Consider the following 17,618-nt stretch of genomic DNA (forward strand, 5'->3'; position numbering starts at 1 on the left):
ATATTGACTAAAAGTTGAGCACTCAGTGGAGAGACAGGGAGGTGGTCGGGGGCGGCAGTAGCTCAGTCTGAAGTTGGTCTGGTGGCTGGAGAGGTGCTAGATCACTTCCTGACTACTACCGAGGAGCCCTGGCACCCTCCCTGTGTAGCAGCCCCACTCTGACATATCTCCATTAATGCATGGCCACAGGTCCTGTTAGTGCATGTGTGTTTTCCGGACCTATGTGTGTTAGAAGCAAGTCTCTCAATAAGTGTAAACTAGAATTTACCCTCAGGAATTAATTAAGTAAATACAATTAAAAAAAAAAAAAAAAAAGGGGTGGCTGTGGATTATAAGGAGGGAGATGTTTCAGCTTGCATAACTTCCAAGATGCAATGATGCAGTAGATTGGCTCATCTATTATGTTCACTCATGCAATACATTTTTGTGGTAACTGAGTAAGGCTGTAGACGGACTATGAAGCAGTTTTGAGAGGAAGATTTAAGCCTCAGACTATAAGTGTATTGTCACCAAATTTGAGATGTGGAGTCAAACACGGGAGCCTTTTAATTCTTAAATTCACTTGCGCAGGTGAGAATAATCCCATTCTAATTGTGGTAGTATTGAGCAAGTGGACCAAAACTAAACATGGATCGTTAAACTGTAAACCTTAACGATAAGTGAAATCCCATGGGGATACCTTGCAATGGTGAATATGGGAAAAAAATTGGATGTTACAGAATTTGTGGTCACACCCATTTAAAAGAGATGTGAGGTAAAACACAATATCGTATGCAAAAGGTTGAACCAGTCTAAATCTTTGCCACAATACAAAAAAACCTCTAATTTTCTTTGCTGTGCTGTTTTTTTGGAATGTCGTTGGCCATCAAACTTGTGACTTTCAACCTAGTGAGTAAATTATGGATGAATAAACCCAAGATTACTTTTTGGTTTAAGTTATATGATGGGCGTCCACCTACATTTACAATGAGCTTTTGTACAAGACAAGTAACCTTTACTCTCTTTTCATTTGTCATGATTTTAATTGAAGTATTTGCTACTAACACCGCTTAGGCAATGTTTAGCGAACTTTAGAATGCAATCAAATAAACTATTTCATTACCGGCTAAAAATGTGCTTATATCTACATAAGACCCCTATGGAAAGTTATTTTGCACATATTTATCCATCTGCATATTGTTCATTGTTCAGTGTAGTTCCTTGAAATGAAATGTCCCTGCAACCTGCATGTGATTAATCTCTGAGAAAAAAATCACTCCAATCCACTCCACCTAGTGCATTGGCACCCCAAGTGGGGTTGCAAAGGGTGAAAAATGCAATTTGTGTGGGACAGTGCTTATCGCCAAACTTGTTTAAAGCAACCAATTACACAATGCAAGGATGTGAGAGTGTGCAGGTGAGCTGGGTCAATCACGGTAAGCAGCAGTAAGAATTTTTTCATTTTCTTCCCCCATGCATATTTTCGAGCTGCTTCATATTTGGCCTATTCCTGCTCCCACAATCTTTTAAAGACCTCAAAGTAGTTTCGAGGTAAACAGCCAGAATATAATAAAAACCCAGGCACTCAGTTAATGCACCGTCATTATTCACCAGCATTTCATAAACCAGACTTCACTTTCCAGAGTTCATGATCTACTTGTATTTGCAGTATATTCCTATCCACTATACACACCATATTGTAATGCACTTGCTACATTAATGCTCCCTCAATGGTGCATTCAGGTCATTTCATAAGCCTAGCCGAGGCCAGTTGAGCTCTAACTGTTGCTCAGAGTACTACTTACTGCATCAGGGAGCATTAGTCCACACCACAGCTATCTGTTTACTGCAGCAGAAGCCGTTGCAGAAGTCTCATTTATGCTGCATTTACCCCGGTTATGGGAGGTTGGGCAGGAATTCTGGAGGACCATATTATAATGTAAAATAATGTATTTGATCTGAATACCATGCTGTTTCAGGTAACTTGGAATAACATGGCTATAGCAACAGCAAAAACCATTTACTGAATGAAAGACAAAATTAAATACAAAGGAAACAACCCTGCAAAGTTAAAACTACAATGTTTTAAATCAGCTACGAGTCTAAATGTGCTGTATTGTGTTTTTTAAACACATTTATCATGGATCTTTTTAACAATGGTTTTCATGTCAATTTTTACCTAAACTGGCAAATGAAAAATCTGTTTTTAAATAGCTTCATATTTGCACTTTGTGTTTGTGCCAGTTTGCCTACTAGTCGTTTAACTTGTGGTGCTGGAATAAGAACTGACTTTGAGATTTGAAATTTGTACATAGGTCGAGCAGATTTTAGGGATATGATGTATTTGTAGCTACTCCATGAGGATGCTTCTCAATCAGCAAATAAACCAATGTTGGTGGATTCAGTCTACATACAGCACGATCTGGTTGTGTCTTTAATAATATTCCTTAATTAAACAGTTAGTACTGTACTGCACCATTTCATTTGAAACGTAATTAGTATAATTGAAACAATGATCTCCTTATGAATCTTTTATGTTCTTTAAGTCATGCCTAAAGGGCATTATTAACTAAACCAGCTCAAAGGAACACTGTAGTCCTTGTTGAGCCCTTACCATAGGCCCAATTAAAATGGCTCATTAGCGGGCGCAGAGATATAACATGGACATTAACCTGGCAGACGTTTAACTATCTGACACAAACAAATCGCGTTCAAAGATGTCCAAGAATTGAAAGGGTACGCCAATTCTATTTATAAGGAAAATAATGCGCTGACTTTGCCACTGCCATGAATCAGCTAGATCACATTGAAATAGAAATAGTGTCTGGATAGCACCCATGTGTTAATATTAATTTTGCACAGCATGAATAAGTTCTTAAAAATGTTCAGATCCATTCAAGGAATTTAGCTAGCTTAAGCAATATGTAAATGCTACAAGTAGAAGCAAAAGCTAGCACGTCTTCCATCATAAAAAGGATTTAAAAAACAAATGGTGTGTCTCTATACCATTGCTTCCACTGACCCGAAACGCATCCTATCTAAAGTCTGCCAGCCTAGCCTAACTAATTTGCATATTTTGATCTGATTTGCAGGAAACAGTTAATAATACCTCTTATCATAACCTGGTCAGAATGCAAAGGGCTGTAATTTCAATGGATTCAGATAGCGATCACGTTACTACCAGGTGTAAACAGGCCCAATGAGTATTAAGACTTCATGCTTATCGTTAACAGAGACGGTTATTCAATTGGGGATGTTGTAGCATTGACGATACACCCAGGATAGCTAATTTTAGCATTCATTTTTTTTTATCAGAGAAGACATTCGACAATGAATAAGAAATGCTGCAGGCAAGTGAAATGACTGAACCTGTTATTTCCACTGACTGACCCACTGACAAAACCGTAAAACTCTCAGTGTAACAGGTTAGCAAACCTCGGTCCCTTAGGTGAGTAATGTGTGAGACGCTTGGCTTGTAACTGGAAAGTGTGAACCCAAAATGCACCAAGGGTCCAAGACCAAAAAAATAGTTGTGATAAGCCCCCTGTCTTATTCCTGTGTCTCTTTCTCCCCCTCTCTCTGTCCTAAGTAGCCTTGTGCTGACAATTAGGGATTCAGCGTGCGTGTCTCTCACTCAAGCTTCTGCTCCAAACAGTGGTGATGGCCTTTTGTTCGCCTCAGCCAGAGGGTTTGGCATCGAGGAGGAAGACAGCTAGTATGAATATGCATAACCTTCACGCGCTAATGTCCACAGACAATCACTGAAGAGAGGAGGGGAAGGTGAAGCTGTGTTATTAGACAGTTTGGTCTAATCATGTCCTCCTGCAGTTCGGTTTGCAGAGGTAGAAATTGGTCCATGACATCTCATCCCATCCCACTTTGAATTTTTGAATTTAGCTAACAGTAAATGTTCGCTTTGGTAAATTTAATCAGTTCAGTTTAGCTGAACCACCTCAATGTCTACATGTTCTATAATGTTGTGAAATCACAAAGACTGATTTCTGTAGTCACAAGGCACGCACACACATTGAACTAGAGTTTCTTTTCTGGGTGCAGCAATGAACTGCTAACACGGATGCTAGCATGGTTCATTTTCTCTGTGTTTCACATGGAGTTTGGTATTCATGCTGCAGAACACATCCGTCACACATGAAATCAACGCGAGTGCTATCTGTGCTGGCTGTCACCACGTTCCTCCACGCTTGTCCTCTGCTCTTCTATTCGCAACATGCCATGTCAAACACATGCCAGGCAGGGGGTGTTTTTGGGGAAGGAAGGTTCGGTTGCACAGTGAGAGAGCGCATTTGAATGCAAATTCAAATCATGAACAAATGTGATTTAGGTGTAATCTGATTTTCTGATTCAAGCTGCCTTTCCAAACACAAACCCTCACTGCTCTCAGCAATGGCAACATGAAAGAGGGGCTAAACTAAATGATAATAGTTCAAGCAATGTTAATTATGACCATTGATCTTCACTGCCTTTTTCTGCCATTTAATTGGTTTAGTGAAATCATCCCACATCTTCCTATCTTATAGAGAACATTAACAGACTGAAGTGAATCTAACATTTCTAAATAAGCAGTAGAAACAATATCTGAATTGATGTCACAACGCTGATAAAGCTAGTTAGCTAGTTATGGACTGATAAACAAGTGAGGGTTGACAATGCGGGTGAAAACAATTCACAGACTAATCGCACTGTTTGTATTGTAAGTTGGCAATGTGAGCTAAAGAAACTCATTGTGTCATGTGCTTTGTGCCTCCAGCTAACATTAACCACAGCTTGTAGGCAGCTGCTAGGTAGTGTTGTGTTTTGCTGTGTCCAATAACAGTAACAAAAATCAGCTTGACCATATCTTTTAAGTCAGATGTTTACTCGAGCCACAGGTGCTTTTTTTGTTGATTAGCATTTGGGATGTTTATTTGTATATTTATGTGCATTAAAGCTATTTGAAGAAAAAATAAAGTTCTGTATCTGTGATAATCAACCTTGTTTTTCTGTCGTAATATAATATTTGGTATTGTTTGCTATGCAGGTCTTAAGCACCTGCTATAAACAATGCCCCCCATAGCTTGCTGAATTACAACTATCAAGCACCGCTGCTAGTCTCTCAGAGTCATTATTCCCTCCCGAACCACTGCAGGTTTATTCTCAGTGTTCTCTCAGTTGTACACACCTCCTCTCTGAATCACCCTGACCCTGCAAACTCTATTCGCCTCTTCTATGCTCTCTTTGTCCTCACCAACTCCTTTCTACTCTTCTTACTTCTTCCCTGTGTCCTCCTTTTCTTCCGTCCGTCACATTTTTTTCCTTCTTTTTCCACCACCCCTGCCCTCTCCCACTCTTTCTACCCTCATTCTGAATTCTACCTGTGTCTGCACATGTCTATTCATCCCTCTCTCCTCTCCCTGCCCTTGTCAAACCCTTTCCACCCTTCCCTGACTTTTATGGTTCATCTCCTCTGTCCGTGCCCTGAGGATATTTGGCCCCCGGGCAGCTGCCCCCCTGCTGCAAGTCCCAACAGTGGCTGTCCCAGCTTACCCAGCAGGATGACGATGCACAGCAGGATGGCAATCAGTGCCCCCGTGCTGAGACCTGCTGAGGAGAGGAACGCCTCCCCTTGGCACATCCGAATCTTGCCGTGGCGCTGGCATGGGCACACCCGCAGGGTCAAGGTGCTGGTGCCGCTCAACGATGGCTCCCCACCATCCCACACCACTATGGGCAGCTCGTATAGCTCCTGGGTCAGGTGGTTGAAGCGCCGCCGTCTGGCGATGATGCTTGCTGTGTTGTCTGTAAAGAAAGAAAAGAAATGAAGGAAAATTAGAGCCCTCAGCTAAAAGACTAATTGATGGTTTCCTCTTTCTTCTCAATTATGATAGTCCCTTATTTAAGCCTGCAATTATCTTTTAATAACGACAGACGTTTAATTAAAGGCAAGAAATGTCATCTAAAAGAAACATACCCATAATGTTTGACATTGTGAATTTGATTTTTTCTTTCAAACTATCTGAAAGAGAAAACATATCTACGTAGTTTTCCCCCGTGTTTCAAGGCTAATTAGTTCATTTCAATGTTTTTCATTTACTATTTTAAGTTACTGCAAAAGCACAATTCACCTTGGTCTGTGCAGAAACGCTGTTAATGGAAAATATCGGGTAGGTAAAATGAAATAGAAAAGGCTACATTTGCAGGGAGCAATAGCAAACAGGAGAGGAATTCAATAAAGAAGTGGAAGCAAATATAAACACAGGTGCAACACATCCACATGAAAAAAAGGTGAATTGAAAAGGGTATATTGTGTTTCTTGTATTGTTTGAGCTTTTTCTTAGGTAGACTTCTACTAGAGTGAATGATATGTAAGTAGACAATCCCAGTGATGAACACTAAACGCCTGTGCCACACAAGTCCAGTCAACACCAAAACTCTTGAAAAGAAGGATGAAAAGATGTTCTGAATTCCTCCTTACATCCTTTTATTGATTTGTTTGTCATAAAGATGGGATATCTACAGTACAGCATACACAGCGGGCTACATGCCAATTCCTTATATATTTCTGCAACCAACTGCAGCAGCCTTCAGTGTTCAGCCAAGTTTATTTTGACACCTTTGAATCGTGAAACTCGAGGGAGGTTATATAAAAACTGTAGAAATCTAAACCCATGAATACAATTGTATATACTGTATGTTTAAATACATGTGCTAAAGGAAATCATTAGAAGAACTAAGAACTCCTTCATGGACAAAGACAAGGTCAGCAACCCTGACAGAGCTTCCATTAACTCTCTGTTGGGCTTTATGGTCTAGTTATCCACAGATTCCAATCGAAACAGAGTCACAATGCTGCATTGACTTTCACCCTTGACTTTTTTTTGTCTATACTGCTTTAGCAACAGCAGCACAAAATGAGTTCCAGCAGAGTTCTAGGAAGTTTCTTTAAGTTTAATCCAAATAAACAACCAATGCCATAAAGAAAATGAGAACAGCTGACAGTAGATCAAGTGCATCTGTACCTTAAATCAAAATGTCTTATACTTGTTTGTGTTCAGATTATGAGAAGAGATTGGTTTCAAAGCTTGAAAAAAAGGATGTTTCAAGTGAAGAGAATGTGAGATTACTTAACAAACTTTAATGGACATAGGAGTTATAGTCAAGACCACTCAAATCAAGACCACTTCATGACCACGACTAGAGGTAATCAAGACTACATCATAACCATGACATAAAATACTTTCCTTGGCCTAAAAGACAAACATATAACACCAGAACCACCTCTGAGATGTATATCATTACTGCTACTGTCTCTGAATTACAGAATCCTGCAAAATTACAACAACTACAGTTGTCTGAATAAAAAAGGGAGGTAAATTTCAATCGTCAAAACCCCAAAATTTCTTGTGACCAGCCAACCTGGAACAATTTTTTAATACAAGACAGCAATACATACATACATAAAAGCTTCACACTAACATTTGTTACGGTTGGTTTGTTAGCTGCCAAGGCTAGATTGTAATCCAAACAAGCACAACATTCCCAGGCTTTAAATCCACCATTGTATCTACACAAAAATTGCCACTGGGCAGTTGATTCATTTTGCAACATTACATGCAAAACTTTTTTTCAAATTTGTCAGGGCTGTTAAGCACTTTGTTGCAAAGGCGAGCATGCTAAGAAGCTTAGACCCACTCGAAGGCCATCACACAGCCAAGCTTGGCTGGACTGAGGCCTTACCATTAAGTGTCTTACACGCAATGCTGACTTGTACATGCAGGCTGTGTGAGAGAGGGGTTATCTCAGCACATTACTCTGTACTATGGAGTACAAAGTATTCAAAGACAGAGCTTTTTCTACTCTAGTTGTAAAACATTGGCTGTTTCCAGCAGTCTAAATGTGCAGATTTGCTGCATTAAGCTGTCATTACAAACAATAAATGAGTTTTTAGGTTTTAGAATGTTGGTTTTGCCAATAGAACAAACTCAAAGAGGTCTCTTTGGGCTGATGAGGTTTTTCATTGGTTTTTTATTAATTTAATTTCTCCAAGGCTTTTGATACGGTTAATCACAGCATATCATTAGTTTTTCTTAGAGCTACTGGGTTCTCAGACCATACTGTTGAGTGGTTTGAAAAACTACTTCACTGGTAGAACTCAGGCTGTTCAGTTAGAAGGTGTTACCTCTGACGTACTACACATCTACAAGGGGGTACCTCAAGGTTCAGTTCTGGGCCCACTTTCATCTTTGATCAATATTAATTGCCTTGGACAAATTCTACTTTTTATTTTAATGCTGACTACATTGCATTTTACTGCTGTGCATCCAAGCCTGCATAAGATTTTCCAAATCTTCAGCATGCATTTGAATTATTACAAGAACAGCTCTGTTAGCTGCGTCTTGTTGTAAATGCAGACACAACTGAAGTAATGTCCTTTATACTTTCAATAACAGCAAGAAGAGTATTGTCAGAGAAAAAAAGACGGGCATGATATTGAGTTGGTATCTTTTTTTAAATACTTGAGGTTTCTATGTAAAAAAGAAACATAGAGTTCACATTTTCACCTGTCCTTGATATTGGTCTTTATATGCTGGACAGTGTTTATCATTGTGCAGTGAGATTTATTACAAACCTCTACACCTTTTGCTTCGAACAATGGGATAAGGAATCAATCACAGTTTAAAAATCAACAGCTGAAGCACATGTTCAGTCATCTCTGTTCATTCAAAAAACATAGCTGGGTATATCCGGTATATGTATGACTAACCGGTGCCTCACATGACCAGTAACCACTAACTCACAGATGACACATTTCATGCTCGTATATATTCACAAGATATTTTAAGTACAAAAAGAAAATGCTGAATCGTGCACAAGACAACCTCTTCCTTTCCTCCCAGTGAAAAAAACACCTCCGCTATGCTGTACTATCGAGCTGCTGCTCTGAGACCTCGCCTCCCACTCCAATCTCAGCTCCATCTATGAATAATTATAATGATCGACAGTTGGAATGACAACACGTACTTCAAGCTTTATTAAGTCAGACTCGCAGTATCACCGTATCAGCAAGCAGATGGGTGGGGGGGAGGTTTGAGAGAGTGGAGAGTGAGGGATGCAAATAAGGAGGAGAGAAGGGGGAGTCGGAAAATGAGAGGAGAAGAGGGGGAGGCAAATGGAGGGGGGGGGTGTTTGCAAGCCACAGAGAGATAGCAGAGAGGATGGAGGCAGAGGCTGAGACAAACAGGCTCTGTGTGGACGTCGTGTTCGCCCTCACAGCCTGTACACTTTGAATCACAGACCCGCAGCACCACAGGTCCTTGTACAGACCGCGACGAGGAAGTGCACATCAATTATGTCATGCTAATTTCACATTAAACCGCTTCTTGTCGCAGGTGGGTGGAGGAGAGCTGTGCGCTTGTTGATTAACGCCACAGTGAGATGGGCCATCTGCAGCTAGCAGCAGCCACATACCAGGAGAGAGTGCATGAGTGAGCACAGACAGAGTTTAAGTGTGCTGTGACAGCTCTGCTACATGGCGGTACGTGATGTGAGAGGCAGGTGACCACCCAAGAAATTATGGAAAATGTGCTTTTTAAAAGCATGTCACACTTCGTTTAAAATCATGCGGATCATTTTAATGTGTTATTTTGCTGATCACCAGCAATAAGGTTTCCTTTTTTTAATCCAAGTATCTGATTTTTTCAATCACATAAAGAAACGCATTAATATGTATACGAGTGATTTCTTAACAACTCTGTGGAAACACCCTCGGCATTGGGTTCGTTAAGCCAGAGTCTGAGCCACTAACTGGCATATGGCCTCATTTTTTTTCTTCCAAATCATTAGCATGAGAGGTGAAGTATCACTTACATAACTTTTGGATCACTTATGCATTCATGTCTCTCCATATCAAGATATGAAGTTAAGTGATGTTTCACAGCTGCAGATGAAATAAAAAAGTGGAGTGCAGTGTCGTGAAGAAATTAGGATATTTTATGGTAATTCCTGCGGGACTAGACTATGATCTCTTTGGTGACTCTAAACTCAGCTAAAGTCAACAATTGGTTGATTATGATTGATTAATATGCTTGTTGTTTCAGTATTATTCCATTCATAGTTAAGATTCTAAAAAAAGATAAACTTTGCAAAAGGCTAAAAGAAAACGTCCTCATGGCTCAAGGAGACAACTTTAACCTGCTTCTAAAGATTAGCCAACAAACCAAATCTCAAAGATTCTTCATTGATATCATAAATGACAAACAAAAAGCATACAAATCTGACATAGACGGAGCCAGGACCTAGGGATTTGTGAACATTTTGCTTGAGAAATTGGCAAGACTTTTTGTTGCAGCTCTAGTCAACTATCCCCCTAACGCGCCCCCCTAAATCGAACACATTGTAGGAATATCAAAAGAGAAATGAAACCATCTAAACTCCAACACTGCATAGTAAGTTCAAATGAAGAACTATACAAGGAAGGAAGGTGCAAATCAAGTGTGAAAAAAGTGCATTGAAAATAATATACCTGATAAAAAGTGTGATATATAAGAAGCCAGATTGCATATTAATTCAAGTTATACAACAATGCAAATATCTTTATAATTTAGCTGTCTAACTGTTGAACAAATGAGGTGTGATTCAATCTAACCATGAATATGCCAACAATAGACACACGGGACACCACCACATCTCCACAGACTTCACACTCTTGCCTACACATGCACTTAGATGGGTTCCTTGTGAACTTTGGTGGGTGTGTGTAGGTGCAGCTGATGGGATTCAGCACGAAACATTTCTCCAGCTGCCACTTGGACTACAACATACATTGTCGTGGCACGATATAGAGTCAAACCTTTAAAAAAACAAATCTGCTGCTTTTTTCCCCCTGAATTAACAAGACACTGGTGTCCCATCAAAATCCAAACCAAAGCTCTCATTTCGACCACTTGACAAAACAAACTGTTCAGGTTAACACAGTTTTATTTTGATTTGGGTTTGAAACATGGGGAGATGCTCGTGTCTTTAGGTTACATAGATGACATTGGTATTAGTTTGTCAACTTTTCACAGGCATCTTGGATCTTTACAGTTCAGACGCTAACCCCACTCCAATAAGTGCCGATAAGACCTGCTTCACTGATACAACATGCTTACAGTAAGGCAATTGCTGAAAATACTGGATCCCCACGGAGTTCAACTGAGCTGCTGATGTTGTGCTGAGAAATGCAAGCACCTCATAACTTACATTTCCAAGATGGTTATCCAGTACGAGTGATATTTTCACATGTGAATGCAATATGCTTCTGCAAAGTGCAAAGTGTAAACTACATGTTTAGTCTTGAACAGAGTATATCATTATTTCTACTCATAACCTATAGTTTACTTTAATATTGTTGCATTTCATATAATTGCATTTCCCAACCATCCATTAAGCACCAACATACTGACAAGGCATTCTGGGTTTGATACTGCATAAACAATACAGTATGCTTCACATGTGCCAAGTTATAGCCTGTAATTAGTCAGCATTACACCAATTATACTGTAATTATTTGGTTCATAGGGGCTTTCTGAAGCAAAACCAGTCGCATACCAAACTTCTGTGCCAAACACAACAGGGCACACATCACATTATGCAGCAATGAGTTATTACGGGGCAGGTTCTACTAATGATTAATGTATCAGCATTTTTCAAAGGGCTAGTAGCATTCTTTGTAGAAATAATAGACTTTATGCATATTAAGACACAAACATGACAATGCCCTATTTTAAAAGAAGCTCCTGTATTCAGTGAGGATTAGTCTGACTCAGTAAGGCTTACTGTAACAAAACATGCCCAGCAGTGACAATAGATAGCAGTCAGTGATCGGGCTACTTGTGTGAAAAAGCACACAATATGTTCTGCCCACTGCATTGGTTTCAGCTTATTCTCACCATCAGGGTAAGGCATCTCTGTTCCATTGTCTTTCCCTGTTTAAGTTAATTATGGGTTAACCTGTACGCTTCTACAGCTACAATCAAAGGGGACTTCAGAGTACTGCTATTATGTTGTTCAATTGATTTATTTTACACACAGAAATCGTATGCAAAAAGAATATTGGTTTGTTTAAGGTAATAATAACCTTTATAAATGGAGCACTTTTTCTAAATACAAGTTACAAAGTGCTTCAAAAGGGCTGCAAATGAAACGGACAAGGCTTCAAATGATCAGGTTTGAAAGGAAAATAAGAATTAATACACTCTAGGCAAAGGAAAAATAGTAAATGCTGTCCAGTGGTGGCTGGTGAATTATTGTCCATTGGGAGCAGTTACTCACTGGTGGACTGGGGTATACATCTTAGTTCATTAGCTTGATGCTAACACATCAAGAAAATTGCAGTTTGCAGGCTATTATAATTAAAATTGTGATCTTCAGAAAAGATTTATTCTACTATCAATGTTCAGTAAGATAGATGGTTTCTTACGTTGACAGATGCTAATTTGGTTTCTTAGCATCTCTATGGTCTGTAAAGCATTTGTGTCATTAGTCAAAAGTTGGTGGGCTAGGGGCATCTCCAGATTGGCAACTGGGGTGGCCAATCAGATTTCAAAGGGGGCCCATGCCACCCCTTGCCCCCCATCTGGAAACGCCCCTGCTGTTGGTTTAATCAATTTAGCCCAAATGATCAACAAATCAAGGCAGCATGCCATGACACCTGTCACTCATTTACACCACCAAAGTGAATAGAAGAGGATGCTACAAGGCTCTTGGGCTGTATAAAATGAAGCCCAAAAAGAGATTGAGAAGAGTGTTTTTCCTTTAACTATTAGGTGTGGCTGCTAATCAAGGTTTCCTCAAAATAAAAATAAAATGTATTTGAAAAATATTTTTTTCATCTTTACTGTGTAAGAATGTGAGGTCTTAGCCCTGCTAGCCCGTTTATACCAGACGTCTCTGATTGTATCGCTATTGAGCAATAAACCTCCCGTTACTTTGCCTGAATAATTTGAAAGCAAATCAATTAGTCAAATGTGAGGATGTGACACATTTTTCACTGTTTGTTTTTGCTATTTTTGACAAAACCAGCATGAGACAAGTCGTCTGCCCTCTTTTGCACACATCATGCTGTTTCAGCAGAGAGTCCCTGTTTTGGAAAGTACGAGTGTAACACCCACTCCAAGTGAAGTGTGAATGACAGAAAATCTAATTAAACGTCCCACATATCAGTGGCTTGACAGCGTTCCTTTCAACGCAGCTGATTAACTGTAATATTATAAGGTCTTCTATATGCACACTGGAAGAAGATGCCTGCAGAAATCAATTGATCTATTTAAGTATGTGGGTTATTTAGAGATCATAGACCCTGTTTAATTGCCTTTTTAGAAGCAAATGTCATCACAATGTGACAGAGAGGGAGATCAAAGAGGCATTCAGCGCTCAGTCATTCTAAAGTGGGCACAGTCAAGTTGAATGTATTTAAGGGGCTTTTAACAGAACAGGTTTGCCACAAAGTGCTTTCCCGGTGCAGCAGAGTAGAAGCGTCACCCCCTTGTTTCTCAGCTTTAATGGTTTCCTGATCCTCCGTAGGAGGTTTGACCTGCATTTATTGTAGCACGTTCAGCGTTTCAGCTTCATCAACATGTCTGCATGACAGGCCTTCAACGCAAACAAAGATCCCAGTGCCACAGCAAGGAAGAGGCCTTGATCTGAATCTAAGACTGCCTGCATGTTCTCTGTTAAGCTACAAATCGACGTTTGCTTTGATAAGCAGAGCTGGAGCTGTGAGAAAAGAACCAGTTGTACTTAGAGAATATATTTTCAACAAATCAGATATGGTTGCAAGTATAGACAAGGCCTCCCAAAATGGTGTAATTGATTCTTTTAAAAGTCATGATTGTTAAATTACCTGAAATCAGAGAGGAAGAGGAATCAATTACAGGTATCATTGGTTTTTAGAATTAAAAGGTACTCATTATACATATCAGAGCGACTCAAACTAAATCCTTTTTTTTGTAATGCAAAAACTTTGCACAAAAATCCAAGTTCATGAGGATTCTTTTGTGAGTGTGCTGGAACGGAGGAGGAAAGGAGGTCATGATGGAGTTAGCCGTGTGAGTGACTGAGAGGGATTTTCGTCAGCTGCACAATAACAGAGGGTGTATTAGGCTCTGGCATTGAGCGGCTACCAACTGTTGGTCTGCTACAACAGCACCGAAAGAAGTTGCTCGGAGTGTGAAGGGCTTACTTTAATTATCAGACACAGGAGTCAACAGTACGGTACATTGTGTCTCTCTCCTCTCTCTCACAGTAAATAGGTTCTAATACACAGTGGCAGTAGGATGCGATATGACTCTGACACTGCTTTTATGTTCCGAGTGCGAACGCGGGCTGCAAGCGACTGGAGATGACAGAAGCTGCATGAAGTCAAGAGTGCAGCGGCTTAAAATTCAGAGAACTTTTTTTTTTGGTGTTCAAAAAAGAACTGAGAGAAAAAACAAGAACTCATATGGAACATTCTAGGTGGCTGTAGACTTGTTGTACATGATATAAGACAGTGAGCAAGCAATTTAAGCATCAGAAGAGATCATAATCGAGAACTAAAACGGTAACCTAGATACAAAATACTGTGATGTGAATTTTTTGCATTTACTGCATTGATATACCGTACAACTTAAAATAAAAGCCAATCCCAATGTAAGACTCGGCCCCTTTTACTAGCCTGTTGTCTCCTCATGTTTTGAAAAATAAAGACAGGTTTCAATTAAATGCATTTCAAGTTGCAAAAATGAGACTAATGTCACACAGTTTAATATTTATTCTGGTTTAAATTTGCAATCTTACGGGGCACTGGCGGCCGAGTCTTTAAGGCGCGCTCCATGTACAGTCACTGTGGTCCTCGAAGCGGGCGGCCCGGGTTCAAATCTAACCTGTGGCTCCTTTCAACCTATGTCATTCTCCACTCTCTAAAAGCCCCAACATTTTTTTCCTTTTGCAATTTTGGTTCTTCTCCTTACCCATCTTTGCTGTGCACTAGTTTTTCATGAAAACAGTTAAAGGCCTTTCTTGTATCGACAGTTGTCCCAATTAGAGTAAGGCAATTTCATAGATTTAAGCAAATAAAAGCCTGGGCAATTAAACAAAGTTCTACGGTACTTCTGAATACAGCTGTGTATATGTGATAGTAATTTAAGAGATGGGTGGTTCTTCCAGCCACAGAACATCTGGCTTCAATTTATAGCAATTTGGGAGATTGACTAGGCAGGCACCATAAATTGAGGCAGAAATGAAACTTATTGACTTTCCAAGAAGCAAGTCAAAATGCTTTTTCTGTCTGGAGTCGAGCAGATGACAATCAGTCTGGAGCAGTGCTAAACAGTATGTCTGAGTCGTGTGAGTCGGAATCAGAGGAGGAAGCAGAAGTCCTGCCATATGGATCAATACAAAGAATTTATCATTTCAATAGGTCACCAAATGGTGAGTTAGAAAATGCTTTGCTGTTCATATTATACGTAGAAGTTAGCACACAGATGCTACGTTAGGTGAGATTTACCAAGCATGCACCGCAACCAGAACCGCTGGTATTCAACAACATGCCCTAAACTTTAAAGATCACATAGTAAGCTCCTTATCAACCAGTTTAAATAAGTCTCAGAACTCCTGTCTGTTAAGTTTCTTGCTCAATTTATTCTCCCATACTAAATTTTAGCATACCTATAAGCCCCTCTATTTCAGCCCTGCTCGGAACAGGCTGTTTCTGTTTCTGTTGCTTTAAATGCAAATGAGCTGTGTCTGACCACGCCCCTCTTTGGAAGTCGATGTGACTTTGGGTTTCCCTGCACCCTGCCCTGTGTGTTTCATGTGGATAGGCAGACTCAGAGGGCAGAACAAACACCTAGCTGTGGGAGTGTCACTCACCAGGGGGAGGGGTTACTGCCCTTTGTGATGTCATGAAGGGAAACTCTCCAAATGGCCTGTTTGAACGCACATTTTCTGAAAAGTGGAGCAGGCAAATCGCGGAGAGGGTGGAATTTTCTCATAATTGGGGGATTTGTCGACAACTAGGGACACATATTAGTGTTAGAAACCCATGGCAAGTGCATTTGGTATTATATGTGACCTTTAAAAGCTACCGTCTCTTAAACTCAGTGGTGGACAGAGTACAACAACTTTACTTGAGCCAAAGTATAGAAGCTCCTTGTAAATTATGACTCCAATCAATACCAGTGAAAGTTGCCGAGTAAGATTATTACTTGAGTAACTGTCCACCGTTGCTTACACTCAACATCTTCAGTCATAAATTACTTGAATTTTAGACGATGCTATAGCTAGGTGTTAAAAGTTTGACAGCTGCACTGTGGCATTGTGTTTTAAATATTAGGATGTTGAATTAGTTAAATAGAACATGGCAGATTTAAAACACATAAAAGCTAATTCTACAAACATTTCAATGACAATATTCTGATTTAAACTAATGATCAAGTGTTTGAAGATTTCTCTCTTATATTAGCCCCTAAATTACATGTTAGAAGGCTATTGTGTGTTTTGGTTTTCAGTGTCTTTAAAACAGGAACCGCAGTCCTTGTCTACAGAGGTGCCCTTGATCAAGGCATTTAGCTGCTCTAGTGGAGTTACTTTGTGGTCAAACAGAACAAGATGTAGGCTTTGCTGGGCTGCTGCCTCGCTTTCATGTGGTCAACTAACCATCCGGTTTGTTGCTCTAAATCAGAACACGATCTTCAACAGCTTTCTTGATAAGAGAAAGGAAGCTGTGAGTAGAGAGTACAAGGACCCCCTTACAGAGCGGGGGTTTGTTTCCCACCACTTCCCGATCCTTTTCTTTCGAATTCGTCTCTGTCGAATGATTAAAACATGAATAAATTGTTCCTCCCGTGTCATGACACATAATCAGCCGGGCCCACGTGGGATTAGATCACAGATTGAGTGTGAGAAAAAACAGGATCCTGTGGGATGGTGTGCGGAACGAGCTAAAAAAGCCAAACAGAAAGGCACCATAACTCAAACAGCATGAGCTAAAGAAACACTGTTATCAATCCTTCAAGAGAGAACATTTTCCTTCCTGAATGTTTGGGGAATATTTTTGCTGGAGATGGCTCAGTTGTAATAAATCTAACAACTTCTTTGAAGGAGAATCTTTTAGCTACAGTGGGACATATTTTTTTATTTTATTTTAAAAAGGGCAGCAGTATGGATTGAAAATGTTGTGTATTTCAAGAGTGTAATTTGCACACTTGACGTAGTCCCAGCCTAACCCAACCATCACATACTCGCCTTGCTCCAGGTAGGTGACCTGGTTTCCCAATCAGACCTCTCCAAAGACACTAATCCATGGAGGGCTTGGAATTGCTCTTACTGTGGTCCCTCACCTGACACCTATGCGTCCTCAAAGACCTTCTGAAGAGCTGAAGAGCTTTAACCCCCGACCAAAAAAAACGCTGCCAGGGTCCAAAAGGTCTTTTAATAATTTGGTCAAAATATTATCAGCCACTTTACAAAGTTTTCTACCTCACAAAGCATTTATGCACCACTATTTTCATGGCAATGGAGGACAGAATTTCAATGTTTAACAGCTCACAACTATCATATGTGACTCACATTATCTGGCAGACATCCTACTACACAGACAGATGAACATTGAGCAACAGTAG

General features: G+C 40.0%; 1 protein-coding gene across 2 annotated transcripts in view; it reads right to left on the reverse strand.

Moving 5' to 3' along the window:
• LOC132994606 (cadherin-18) overlaps positions 1 to 17,618 on the reverse strand; it is a 190,061-nt gene that overhangs the window by 2,046 nt on the left and 170,397 nt on the right. For both annotated transcript variants that reach the window (XM_061065085.1, XM_061065084.1), the window contains exon 11: positions 5,524 to 5,775. In XM_061065085.1, coding sequence (XP_060921068.1) covers positions 5,524 to 5,775 — 252 coding nt within the window. The remainder of the gene's footprint in view (positions 1 to 5,523; positions 5,776 to 17,618) is intronic.

The sequence above is a fragment of the Labrus mixtus genome, chromosome 19 (assembly GCF_963584025.1).
Source record: "Labrus mixtus chromosome 19, fLabMix1.1, whole genome shotgun sequence".
NCBI lineage: Eukaryota > Metazoa > Chordata > Actinopteri > Labriformes > Labridae > Labrus > Labrus mixtus.